Here is a 13414-nt window from a genome sequence, read left to right on the forward strand (position 1 = left end):
AGTGATCCAGTCGCTGTTGAAGCCGTTGTGGGGGCGCTGTTGGTGCGGGACCCTCCGCAATCGCCGTCAGCCGAGGCTAATCGGAGCAGTGACAACCGCCACACTGGTCACCCAACGCGGAGAGAATCTCATGGAACCTCAATTGGCCTGAGGTGTTGTGACATTTGAGATTCATGTGATTCGCAATTTTGCTGTGCACTCAAGACACAGATTTGCAGCTTCGGATAGTCACTGCAGGGGGCGTATTGCCTCCTAATACTTGAGGAGTGGAATGCAAGAGACATGTCCTGGGCCAGAAAGGTTGTTTAGCAGGTATTATGACATGTTGATACCTACCATTCAATGATCTGTAATCAGTGTACTCCATGTCAATACGTCCCATCTCACATGACCTTATCATGATGTCCTTTTCCTAGTACTCCGTATTTCTTGATTACTCACCAATGTCTAAGTAAAGCAAGGCATTCATTCACTCACCTACTCACTCACTCACTCACTCACTCACTCGCCGTATAAACTTACTTATCTCGACTCGAGCACCTCAACTCCACAGGGCCACAGCTGATGTCAGTCGGCTCCCGATAACCGGTACCCTTCAGCACAGACCACCAGCGCAAGCTTATGTCATCTTGGACCTCAGAGGCCCCCACCCTCAGCTTTCATCCAGTCTTGGTCTCAACGCGGGGCACCAGCATTCCACAGCGGGCAGCGGGTGGCACTTTGCACGTTGTGCACATCAATTAAACCCCCAGTCGCGTCGCCAGGCGAAAAGACGCGTTCCCGTTCAAAACCACAATCTACCACCTACCACACACCACAACCCACCACCACCGTCCCGTCGTCCTCTACCCAAGAAAACCTCACCCCCGCCTACCTACGAATCCCCACGACACGAAAAGACACGAAACGACACAGGCTTCCTTCTCAAAGATACCACAGACACAATGAGTACATCCAACCCAATTCCCCTTCCCTCAAAAGCTCCTCAAACTAACCACCAACCCGTAACCAGCTTCATACGGCGGCTTCACAAAAACCTCCTACGGCGCAGGCGGCGGCGACGACGCAGGCGGCTTCGTCTACGGCGGCTCCCAAGGCGGTTCTCAAGGCGGTGCCGGCGGCGGCGGCGGCGGCGGAGGAAAAGCCTACAGCGAAGAATCCCTCCGCCCCGTCACAATCAAACAGGTCATCGACGCCGAAGAAGCCTACCCGGGCGCCGACTTCAAAATCGACGGCGCTACCGTCACCCAGGTCACCTTCGTCGCCCAGATCCGCCAAATCTCGCCCCAGCCCACAAACATCACCCTCAAGCTCGACGACGGCACGGGGCTCATCGAGGTGAAAAAATGGGTCGACACGGATAAAAAGGACGACGCCGACGAGAAGCTCGAGCTCGAGGGCCACGTCCGCGTCTGGGGCCGGTTGAAGTCGTTCAACGGAAAACGACACGTCGGCGCGCACTATATTCGTCCGGTGACGGATTTCAACGAGGTCAATTACCACCTCCTCGAGGCCACGTACGTCCACCTGCACTTCACAAAGGGACCCCTCAACGCCGACGGCAGCGGCCCCGCGGCGAACGGCGGTGCCGGAGGAGGAGGAGGAGGCGAGGACGGCATGTTCGTCGACGGTGACGGAGGGGACGGATACGGCGCCGGTCGCGGTGCGGCTGCGGGCGGCGGCAACCCCGCGCAGGCTTCCAAGCTCAGGGGCGTCTCGGGGAACGCGCAAAAGATGTTCAACTTTATCAACAATGCCCCCGGCGGCAACGAGGGCGTGCACCTGAACCAGATTTCGAGCGGTGCGGGCTTGGCCATGCGGGCCACGCTAGAGGCGGCGGACGAGTTGCTCTCGCAGGGTCTGATTTACACCACCATTGACGACGAGACTTGGGCTATCCTCGATTACTAGATGCGGAAGCTGAACAGTGTGCGGAGATAAGAATGGATGCGGATCGGACCAGCGTTAGAGAAGTGGCATATTTGCTGGGCAGGGAGAACAAGTCCCGTGGGCAGGGGAAAAGTCTCAAGGGTAGATTCCATCGGGGCGTTGAGTCACGAATTGTCAGCAACTACGTCGGTATGCTGCCACAATTTGAGGCCTGAAAAAGGAAGGGGGACCAGCGGAAGAACCGCAAACCATTGATATGATTGAAATGAGTGAATCGGTCAGTATTCTAATGAATGGCTAGAGCTAGTCGGTAGATACAAGCAAACTAAAAGGAGGAAATCCAAAAACATTCGTTAAAAAAATGACAAAGGCATCGTTCCATCGCCACTGCAGTAGGGACAGTAAGCTTCGCACGCATCAGCGCCGGTGTTGAACCAGACGCGCCCATTCAGGTCAATGTTGAAACTCGAGCTGTAGTCAGCATGAGACACAAGTGGCAAGCAATGCCCACAAGGACCGCTGCCATAGATGAAGGGATCGTCAACACATGAGAGGCAAGTAACACTACACCACCTCCGGATACGGTAAACAGAACGGACAAAACACACATCACATCACCATTTCCAGGTCGAAAGGAAGGATGGAGGTTGCTCACAACTTCGACAGCGCACCCGCCAACTCAGACCCGCACCGTCTCCTTCATCACGGTATTGATTTGGAGCTTGACGTTGCTGGAGACCACGGTTGAGTATGTCTGGCCTCCCCCAGTCTTGTGCGCGCATGGTTCGCGGACCATGATGAAGAGGCTGACGGGTGTGTCTCCACGCGTCATCCGGATCTCGCGCTTGAACTCGAAGCCAAACTTGAGATAGTACTCGTTGTTGGACAGAGAGCTGGACTCGAGATAGACGGCGCGGTTTTCCGCGTCGGCCTATTCCAAGAGTTAGGTTCGGATTATTTCATGACACAGTGCTGTTCCACGGCCAAGTCTTGTCTTTCAGACAACGGGTGTGAAGGGAACACAGGTGACGGTCTTCAACGTACCCTCTCAATCATGTCGTTGAGCAGCTTTCTCGCATACCCCTTGCCCCGGGCGTTGGGCTTGGTCCCTAGGTAGACCAGGTAGTAGCAATCATTGTCCCGCTCGCCCATGACCTCCATCTTGGTGTCATGCAGCAGAGGCAATAGCTCGTCGTAGTACCGACGTCTAGCTTCCACAGATAGCTGGAAATAGAGTCGCCACAACCCACTGCGGAGGATGGTCAACCATCCGTCAGTGTCCTTTCCAGGAGGCATCCTATTATGATCCGTCTAGTGTTAGTCCAGCATTGCTTTTTTTTTTTTTTTTTTTTTTTTACTACGAAAGGCTCGGGAGAAGAGAGGTTGGGGTTGTCATGTGCTCCTTAGCAGCGAGACCCCCCCCCCCCCCCCCCCCCCAATGGGAGAAGCAGAAAACACTGAGACACAAAACTCACCACAGAGCAACGGCATCGTAGTCCGAGCCAATAGTGGTGACAATACCGTTGAGACAGTGGGCGGCTGCGATGTAGGTCATGATATCGACGTGCAGCTTCCACTTCGACTCGGCCGATAGACTTGCCATATCGTCGGCGTCGAGGAGATACTGGCTAAGATCATCAGCAGCAAAGGCGTGGGCCAGCGAGAGGCCGGCCTCCTTGCACTCCGACATGCCAATGACACGCACGGTATCCTCCCATTTCGGGGGCACGAGAGAACGTTTGAGCTCGACAAGGGTGACGCTTTTGCTTACGTGCTCCATGACGGGCTTCAATTTTCGACAGGAGAGCCTGTCTTATTCACGAATCTGTTTGGTTTGCTTGTTAGCGCCATTACAGCTTTGTCATTCTGGCGGCGATTGTCAGTGATGAGCATGAGCCCGACGTACTTAAATTCTGTATACTATCACCCGTATGGTCTCTCGAGAGTTGTGTTCTCGAGACGGGCATAAACCTTGATGGATGGCGAAGGCAATTGAGGCTTGTACGAAGGTCAACCGACATCAATAATGATTTTGACGGGTTACGTCCTTTGGCTAGGTAGGCTTGTTGAAGTTCGATGTTTGAGGGATGGGCGTCGTCAGCAAGACGCGGGAGAAAGCAATGTCTTTACGATATGCGATGAACGGGCAAAAAGATTTGGTGGGCGGATGTTGTCAGGCAAATTCTCAGGTGACTGATTGAAAGAGTTTCGTGTGGAGAGAGAGAGAGAGAGAGAGAGAGAGAGACGATTTGAATGGGTGCTGATATTGACTGTTGGTTGAGACCAGTGAGTAGCAGTCTAGCAACAAAGCACAGCTCGTGGCTGTGATCTTGTCCAGAGATCTGCCCCCCCTATTCTTGGGGCCTTCGAGACGAGGAACGCTCGATGCAGCAAGGACTTTGATCCTTATCCTTGTCTTGGTAGGAAGCCAAACAGTGTTGTTGGTGAGAGCCTATCCAAAGCGTGTTACGATAAGATGAGGAGAGGAGAGGAGCGGAAGATAGACCAGGTGAGGAGCGGAGAGGAGCTGGGGGGGGTTATGTAGCTGGGGGAGTGTCACTAAACACACTAGGGATAGGTGGGAGTCTGAGAGATAGTGAGCGCGAGGGAGAGTGAGAGTGAGAGTGAGACCCCAAGCCGGGATGATGGGGGGAGTGGAGGCTGTGGAGAGAGTCAAGGAACTCCTGGGCGGGATGGACTGCAGATAGCTGAGAGACCTTGAGACTGTAGCAATTGCGGGATGTAGGACGTTGAGGGGAGGTACGGAAAGATAGGCACAGGGCATTGGATCAACACGCAGCTGTGAGACTCTGCGGTGGCGGTACTTGATTCTCTCCAATGTTTGTTGGTTTAGACAAGGGCGAGCACGGCGAGTAGCTGAAGACGACGAGAACAGCGGATCGGCCATCAACGATGCCCGCACAACACGGAGCAGATGGGGAAAGTAAGGCGTGCCATGCTGCTTGCACCGACAGTATGCGGGCAATTTACCTTTGATACCCGGCTTGGCTTGCCTCAACACTAACCAGAACCATGCTGATGGGATTCAAACTATCAGGATATGCCGTAATAGAGGGTGGCACGAGGACGGCGGCGTAAACGTTGATGAGGGGGAGGCGGGCTGGGGTGACCTGGGCTGCAGCTTTCAAGCAGCACGTCCGGCCGTTGGTCGTGGAGATTTGGGCATGTGTTCGTGTACCGCATCGAGACTGGTGGTGGCTATCCCGACCTGGTGTGTACGGGTATGCAGGTCTAGCCAACGCCGCTCGCCTCCACCTAGCGCAGAGGAAGGATGATCTTTGTACGGAGTAGAAGCGGCCTGCTTAATAAGAGCGTGGTTGAATGGTTGAGGAGCATCGGCGGATGCCGCAGCGCGAAGTATCCTCACTGGGGCATGTCTTGGTGACGGGACATGCGAAGGAGATGGAGGAAGACAGCCGGTGTGCGGGGAAAGGCTGGTTGGCGGGATCCTGCCGTTGGGTCAGGTATCCTAGAGATCGTCAGTTGAGTGTGGCCTGTGGCCTGTATCTTTGGATCAACCGTCACATAACTTCCAGACCTGATCAATGGTAGCGGCTGGACATGCCAATAACGGCATAGTACGTTGTGGTACTTCATGCGGCCAAGGCGTCCCACTGATCCCTATCAGCTCCGTCCAGGGTCCACGGCGCCCCCGGGCTCGGTGTCCGGATGCACCGCACCCTGTGGCGGGTTCCGTGTCCCACGGCCGGTCCAGCGTGGGAGAAGCGAAGCATTGGGAGGGTTGAAATCAGCTCTCATTTCCAGGCTTGACCCAACAAACACCTGCGTGGGATGAGTTGCAGTGGGTGTCAGGCGGAGAGTTTTGGCGTCTTGGAGGCTCTGCTCGTTCGCGTTGTGTGGGTAGTGGCGAGGAATGTTGCCGAGATAAGAGGTGCAGATGCAGTGACGAGTAATGCGATAAGCAAGCTTGACTACCGCGCCATCCTTCGCACGTGGGGTGCATATGCAGTGCTCTGCCAAGTATGAGGAATGAGCATCGCTGAACCGTTGCTTCGTTGGTCGGGCACTGCTTCGTATTACTCGGCGCCCATCATTGGCAGATCGCATGTGTCTCTTGCTCTCGGGGATTACGTGCCGCGAGACTGGTTTTCGTTGATGTGGCTGAGGGGTTCTCACCGATGGGAAGCTCAGATCAGTAGCTGGATTGTTTCAAGTCCTTATCCGAATTAGCTTCGAAGACCAAAGTTGCGGTGGAAGGCCGGGGATACATACAAAGTTCGAAGAACGCTGATGGGACTGGGTTGATCACCTTCAACGCTGTCCTTGTGGGTATCCGTGAGGAGTCGAGAGGAGGTGTTGTAGAGTTGAGTTTGCCATTAAACGGACTTGTTAGTGTCAATATGTCTTCAGATGGTACCTACTAGTTCGGAGCGGAAGGGCGGATTGACATTCCCCTTCTCCGCTATCTCATCGTGCCTACCCAACCCAGTCTCGAAGCAATCATGAGAGGGAAAGAACCTGCAATGCACACGTCATAAGCCTCACTCTGGACGTACCTTGGGTAGCTAGGTATTTTGTTGTCAGAAACAAGGTCACTTCCAAGAACGTGAGCCCTTCAGAGCATGTCAGCAGGCTGCCCTGGAGGTCAACTTGTACACAATATGACACTCAAGAGAGTTCAGTCACCCAGAACTCTTAGCAACGACTTGATTGACACTGGTCCAGCATTGAAATTGACAACGTGTCGAGACAGCGCCTTCTTAGGACCACTCTGCTTGTCCCTGGTGAAAGTCTGGTGAAAGTGAGGCGTGACTCTGCATGCAACTTGCCATACCAGACGCGGGTAGAAACTCCACTGCTGCATTCATCTTCTCGTAAAGCAATTTTGATAGGAAACGGTTATCATTCCTCTTGTGACTGTAGTCTTCCAGTTTTACTTGTCTCAAGAATCGACGTGGATATGAAATGGTATTCGGGCGTGTATGAATGTGTCTTTTTATTGATAATAGTAATGTCTCCATCAATAACACTCCGAGTCTGTCAACACTGCCTCTCATCTTTCCGATACGTTGCTGACGAGCTTTGATATTTCTCCGATTCACTGTCCATCAGTCTCCTATTGCAACGTCTATTGATACTCGTCGACGCCTTTAAGTGAGTGATATCGAAGCCCACATGTGTCGTTTTATTCAAATGTCCTCGGCCGAGCATTTTGTTCACTGGTCGTGCAGCCATAACGATTGCGGATACAATATCGAAGGACCAAGTCCAATAGCGAGTAGTACGTCCAACAAGTGCATTCGGAGCCACAGGCGGACGCTGTGGCTCACTGGAACAGGGCTTCTTTATCTTGCAAATGAATTCATCTCAAACTGTTAGGCGAATACTTGCCAGGGCGTCCTCTAATTTGGCCCAAAGCAATCAAATTCTCTACGGATTGAAAGCGTCTCGACCAACAGCCTAGCATTCAAAATGAGTTCGTGAAGAATCCTCGCATACGACTATACCAAAATTGTGAGCGGTTAGGCACTTATGTCATGCTCCTCCTCAGTGTCATCATCAAAGCACCAAATGATCTGAATTGCGTTCAGATTATTGAAACCCCCGTTAGAAATAAAGGTGCCACCACTCAGAGACATCGCCCTTCATTGCCACCGCACAGGTGTCAAAATATTGCAGAGACCCCCAATCTTGTGAGTCTGGACCCGCGTCCCATCATGTTCCGGTGTAGTCAACTTTAAAGAGGTGCTTCTATTTAGACCGCATTCTATAAACCAATATGAAGCACACTGAGCCCCAGTCATAGACATCTACCCACCCTTTGGCGTGAGGGCAATGTCAACCCAAGTGACTGATCATACGATCATACTACAACACAAGATCCAGCCTCCTTCTGGCGGAGCACTTCTCGGGGATAACGAAATAGAACCAGTCATTTTCCACGAGGGTGGCCAGTCTAGGCTCTACCAAATTGGCGATTAAAGCGTTGCGCTGCCGTCACTGGGCAAGCTCTGGTATCGAACATGTAGCGCAAGAGAAGTGTCTATCGGCCCCTTTCGAAGCCAAAACAAAACTTTCGGCTGTGTACACAGAGCAAACAACCAGCTCATAAAAAAAACGACTCGGAGTCCCAGAGATTATGCATTGTTTCTGAGATATCCCCTACCGCCTGTTCGATGTTTGAACAAAGCACTGGGGTGCCACATGTCCTCCTCAGCCCGCCTTCACCATTCTCGGCATTGATGAGAGAAGCACAACCCAAACCCAGCCAAATCATCTTTCACAACCACAGTATTCGACATGGACGAGCATTCATTCAACGTGGCCAGCAGCCAGCGCCCCAAGTCGTATTCATGTGATCAAAAAAGGGGGATATCTAGGATTATGGAAATTTCAGAAATAGAAAAAAGGGGGGAGCACTTCAACAGTGTCTCTTTTTTTTGCCACCACATGCACAACAGAAAACTCAAATAACAAACTCCACGTCTAATGCTCTCGCACGACCGACACCTTGTTCGCACCTTGTGGCCTACCGCTCCCTCTGCCAACAATCGGGCTTTCGCAGAAGGCTACCGTATACCAATCATCGTCCGTTCTCACATGCGACGAATCTCCTGCTCGTTGGTGTACTTCTCCAGCCCAGAGTCGAGGCTCTCCCACCACTGGAAGAGCATCGAGTTGCAAATGAGCTTGAACCAGGGGGTGAACTTGAGCTGGGGGTCCTCAAACAGCTTCTTGAGCTTGTCGGCGCTGACGTACTGCGTCGCCTGGACCTCGTTCTCGTTGGGCTTCAGGTCGACCTTGGCCTTGATGAAGAGGATGTAGTCAACTGTACATTGCGTTAGCTGAAACCAGTACACCTTCCATCGAGACTTTCTCTCTCTCTCTCTCTCTCTCTCTCTCTCTCTCTCCCACGGAGAAAAGAAGGAGTGCACATACTCTCGTGTTCTCCCCACTTGCCATCACTAGGCGCCTTGTAATGAATCCTCGTCAAAAAGTGAAAGTCGTCAAAGGGCACCTGCTTCGGGTCGATGCCCAGCTCGTGCTCCAGCTTCCTCTGCGCAGCGCGCTTGACGCCCGCGACAGAGTCCTCGAGGTTCGCGCCCGTCTCGCCGGGGATGCCCAGCGGGTGGGAGCAGCACGTGTTGGTCCACATGTCGGGGAATGTAATCTTCTCCGTGGCGCGCTGCTGGAGGAGCAGGCGGTTGGTTTCCGGGTCGAAGAGGAAGACGGAGAAGGCGCGGTGGAGGAGGCCCTTGTCGATGTTGGTCATGAGGTGGCCTGCGGTTGGGAGGTTCTGTGTCAGTCGATTGTCTGTCTTGCTGCTTTCCCCTCCTTTTTGCGCGATCTCTCTGCCCCCCCCCCCTTCTCTCTCTGCTGTGACAGAACAGCTGCAGCGCTTGGCCAGTCACCGCAACAACCAACTCGTGCAAGGGTGCTTTTTCACAACTCAAACCCAGCAGACGACCAGAGAAGCGACAGGAGAAATTACTCACAGGCCTTCTTGCTAGCATTGCCAATAGGCTTGTCATTCTCGTCCAGCACAATGCACACCTCGTCCATGAGCCGAATTTGCTCGGCATCGTGGCCGGAGAGGGCCTCGGTGCTCGTGTCGATGTCGGGGAAGAGGCGCAGGATCGACTCGGCCGTAATGGCCTCGTTGGCCGTCGTCGTCGTAGTAGTAGACATTGTGCTTTCTGTGCTCGTGGCTTTGTGAAAGTCTGGTGTGTGTATGTGCCTTTCTGTGTGTCGCGTGTTGCGTCAGTTTTCCAATTTCAAAACTTTTTTTTTCTCCTCTCTGATGTTGTTGACAACTAGCTATAGCTAGAGAGATAGCTTTCGCGCGTGCGCACAAGGGGGGCGAGGGAGACATACCACTCTTCTTATAAGATGCGCAAAGACACCGTGGACAGTATGTGAGAGCAAAAAGAGATACCGTTCGGAACTTCCCCCGTCCGAAGTTGCGAATGTGCGAGAGTGGGAGAGTAAAGGTAGAGAGAGGTTGCGCAAGGACGAGAAATTGGTACCAATGTATCCGTAGCGATTCGCAGAAAAGGAGGGGTCCCCCTTCCCCATCTTCCTCCTCCCCTCCACCCTCCAAAGGCGGGAAACTGTCGAAAAATGTCCAGTGCGCCTCATACCCCTGCACCCGCCATTCGTCCTCCCCCCCCCGGTGGCTCACCTAAAATCGATTCAATTCACAGACCCGACTTATCGATGTTTGTCACTGGTTTCGCTGTGGCCCCAATTTGGGTCCCAATTTGCCAATCTCCCGTATCCCTGTCTCGTTGGCTTAGCTCGCCTTTTGGAGTTGGTTCTGCGCTGCCCAGGCCAGAAGACGATCCTTGAGTCCGAGAGAGCTTCTGCACTGGCACCATGACTCCAAACTTATTAGGAGCTACGAATCATAGCTGGGGAAACAAGCTGAGACACCCATTTAACCCTTCTTCATCAATGAAGTTGACGGGAAGGATTGAAAGTTCCCCTAATCCTCGACGAGCCCATTGTTCAGCCTTTCTTTGCGATGCGCCCCAAGCTTCCAACGATGAAGTAATCTAGGACACAGTACACCTCCATGCCCATGTTCTCTCTGCCGGCAATGGAACGTTTCGAGAATCCCAGCTTGACAGGCACAAATGCCCACGTTTCTGTCGCGAACCATCACGGACGTCCGTCAGTATCTGAGCGTACATTTCCCACAGACGTCACAGGACCATACCCACGGTACACCCAAGCCAAGGTATCGAACGGACGCACCAACTTGCCTGACTTGGTCTTAACGAGCGAGAGCAACGCAGAGTCGCAGACACTTTGACATGGCATTGTAACGGCCGAGCCCGCATTCGTATCATCCTTGGATCATTCTTTCTCTTCTTCTCCCGCTTCCCGTCAATTATTTTTTGAACCTATGCTGTGCTTTGCGATGCTCGCTCGCTTGCTAGCTAATCATGATCAAGCCTGAAATCCGAGGCCCATCAGATGCGAATCAAGACATACCCCAGACGTACATCTCCAATAGTTGATCATTAAATCACAATTTTATAGCCAAACAGTTATCATAACCCCGCTGGCCGATCCCGGGGAATACGTAAAAAAGTCGTAAATGAACTCTTGGCCAAGGACGTTTCACTCGGCCTGGTTTCTCGACTCTGCCTCTTTGGCCGCCTTGTGCCAGTCCGTGAAGTATACGAACGAATACTCGATAATAGCCACCCTGTAACAGAGCACATGAGTCAGTCAAGTTCCTCTCACACGTAATTTGTTCGTCCCTCGTCCCATGTTCGGGGAATCCAGCAGAAACCTGTCAAGAAGCCGGAGGGAACAGAGGGAAGGAAAAACCAAACAGCAGAACAAAATACTTACAAGGCAAGTCCAATCGTGACACCCAGCCACAACCCCTTGAGCTTCCAATCAAGACCAAAGGCGGTTCCAAAGGAGATGGGCATCGCAATGAGGTAGTACACTGTCAAATTCGCATAGCCGCCGATGGAAGGGCGGCCAATGCCACGCAGCAAACCGTGGGCTCCCGCGGATAGGCCGTCAAAGACCTGCATCAGCGCACATAGCGGAAGCACGTTGGCCACGATGGCAATGACCTCTTCATCGTTGGTAAAGAGTCGTGGCAGGTGGAACCTCAAGCTGCCAAAGAGAATGACGTTGAACACGCCCACAATCAGAGCTGCCGCAAATGCCTGTCGAACCAGTTAGCACATCATTCTTTGAAACCAGGTCTTCCTTGAGCGTGTGATGGAGGGGTCTAAACTTACCACTCCACCGGTAATCTTTGCTGCATCCACCAACCCGGCACCAATGAGGTTAGCAATTCGGGTGGACGCCGCGATGCTGACGGGAAAGGGGATCTGGTAGGTAATAGCACACAGCGTGACCACGACGCTCTGAGCCGCCAAGTACTCCGGACCAAACTGGCTCGAGAAAAGAGTCAGGATCTCAAAAGCCATGTACTCGGCCTCAATCATGATCATGCCGGGCAAAGCCAAGCGAAGCATCGGGCCCCAGTTTGACAGAGCCCGTTTGCTGAAACCGCCCCAGCACTGGTATCCGTCGATGAAGCGCACGTAGAGGAACAGCAACAGCGGAAGCAGGTTCTGGGTGCAGACAACCGCAGCAGGAGCTCCGATGAAACCCCATCCCAACCTCCAGACAAACAGCCAATTCAACAGGATGTTAATGGGCGCGGCGATCAAGAGAACCCATGTGGTGGCCTGAAACAGACCCTGCGCCTGCACAAACCGCTTCCCGCCCTCGAAGAAGACGAATGCCGGTCCGCTCAGAATCAGCACACGCAGGTATTGGCCGGCCAGCCGCGCCGACTCGGGTTCCGGGATCAAGAGCCGCAATACCGATTCACTAAAGAACCACAGGACCGCGAGCGGAGCAAAGCACATGAGTAAGAAATATGTCATGCGCTGGAATTGTAGCCCGACGAGATGGCGGTGTCCGGAGCCGTAGGCCTGCGCACATAGGGTGTCGAGACTCGTTGCCAGCCCCTGGAAAGGCGCGTAGACGGTGATAGTGGCTGTCATGGTCGCCAAGCTCACAGCGCCGAGTTCTATCTTACCGATATGTCCTACGGCAAAGATGGAAACGACGTTGATGGAGTACTGCAACATGAATGTGACGATGAGCGGGCTGGCATACTGGATAATGGTCTTGGCCTCGCGCTGCCACGTAGTGCGAAGCTGGCCCGTCGAGACAGCCGCTTCCCATTGCTCACTGAGGTTCTCGAGGCCGTCGGCATCCGGAGCCGGGCTAGTGCCAGACAACAAAGGAGTCGACTCAGTCGGTCGACGAATGACGACCTGCGGTGCCTCCTCATCATGAGGCTCGAGTGGGACCTTTGTGCTGAAGAGGCGTCTGTAGGCACGACGATAGAATGGCTCGTTTTCCTCTCGGGCATGCTTGGGAGGCAAAAGATGATTGTCACGCAACAGACTCAGCTCGGCATCGCGCGACTGCTTCTTCTCGACTCTGGTGAGGACTGGTGGTTCCTCGGCTGCGTATATCGGTTGCGGGTTCATGACGGGGCGGGAGGTGCCGAATGCGACACCGCTCGGGCGGCGGTAAAAGAGAGGGCCCTCCGCGGACACGTCCTCGTCCTCGGAGCCGATGGCATCCTCATTTTCGTCGACGTATTCGTCCTCGGAGCATTCCGCCAAATCTCTTGCCAGGAGTTCTTGTGCGGGTGGCGTTCCCGTCATGAAAGACGAGCTGAGCTGGGCGACAAAGTCGCGGCTCGAAGAAGCCGCCTTGATGGGAATGCTGCGGTCGTCCCCCATGGTGTAGTTGTTGCTGACCGACTTTCGAGTGTAGATGTAAAGATGCGGATATCAGTCACACCTCCTTTTCCGTCGTATTAGAATAGAACGTCGTGCTCTCGCCTCGATTTCCTATCCGAGTTGCGCAATCCGCTGGGTGACTCCAACCAGTAATCTCCACGCGTCTTGGTGCTTCGAACGGGAAATCTCAGGTAAGACGGTGTTGCGCAGTCGAATGCGACAGAGGGATTGCTCAGGCCGGTGTC

The 13414-nt window shown here is 53.5% G+C and overlaps 4 protein-coding genes across 4 annotated transcripts; 1 reads left to right on the forward strand and 3 right to left on the reverse strand.

Moving 5' to 3' along the window:
• Nucleotides 1–944: 944 nt before the first annotated feature.
• BDP81DRAFT_450316 (uncharacterized protein) lies at nt 945–1911 on the forward strand (the record flags this gene model as incomplete). Its single annotated transcript, XM_060592517.1, has 2 exons — nt 945–948; nt 1013–1911. 2 exons carry the CDS (start codon nt 945–947, stop codon nt 1909–1911), a joined length of 903 nt encoding a protein of 300 aa, XP_060444028.1.
• Nucleotides 1912–2569: 658 nt separating this feature from the next.
• BDP81DRAFT_450317 (acetyltransferase) lies at nt 2570–3670 on the reverse strand (the record flags this gene model as incomplete). The annotated part of the gene is made up of 3 exons (XM_060592518.1): nt 2570–2821; nt 2935–3187; nt 3366–3670. 3 exons carry the CDS (start codon nt 3668–3670, stop codon nt 2570–2572), a joined length of 810 nt encoding a protein of 269 aa, XP_060444029.1.
• A 4679-nt stretch (nt 3671–8349) lies between these two features.
• BDP81DRAFT_38006 (isopentenyl-diphosphate delta-isomerase) lies at nt 8350–9908 on the reverse strand. The gene is made up of 4 exons (XM_060586834.1): nt 9748–9908; nt 9369–9614; nt 8812–9153; nt 8350–8701 (listed from the first exon to the last, which is right to left on the reverse strand). Exons 2-4 carry the CDS (start codon nt 9559–9561, stop codon nt 8469–8471), a joined length of 768 nt encoding a protein of 255 aa, XP_060444030.1. The 5' UTR covers nt 9562–9614; nt 9748–9908; the 3' UTR covers nt 8350–8468.
• A 1090-nt stretch (nt 9909–10998) lies between these two features.
• BDP81DRAFT_450319 (MATE efflux family protein) lies at nt 10999–13169 on the reverse strand (the record flags this gene model as incomplete). The annotated part of the gene is made up of 3 exons (XM_060592519.1): nt 10999–11086; nt 11236–11564; nt 11640–13169. The coding sequence occupies 3 exons, from the start codon at nt 13167–13169 to the stop codon at nt 10999–11001; spliced, it is 1947 nt and encodes a 648-aa protein (XP_060444031.1).
• Nucleotides 13170–13414: the final 245 nt, after the last annotated feature.

The sequence above is a fragment of the Colletotrichum phormii genome, assembly GCF_030913505.1.
Source record: "Colletotrichum phormii strain CBS 102054 chromosome Unknown BDP81scaffold_12, whole genome shotgun sequence".
NCBI classification, from domain to species: domain Eukaryota; kingdom Fungi; phylum Ascomycota; class Sordariomycetes; order Glomerellales; family Glomerellaceae; genus Colletotrichum; species Colletotrichum phormii.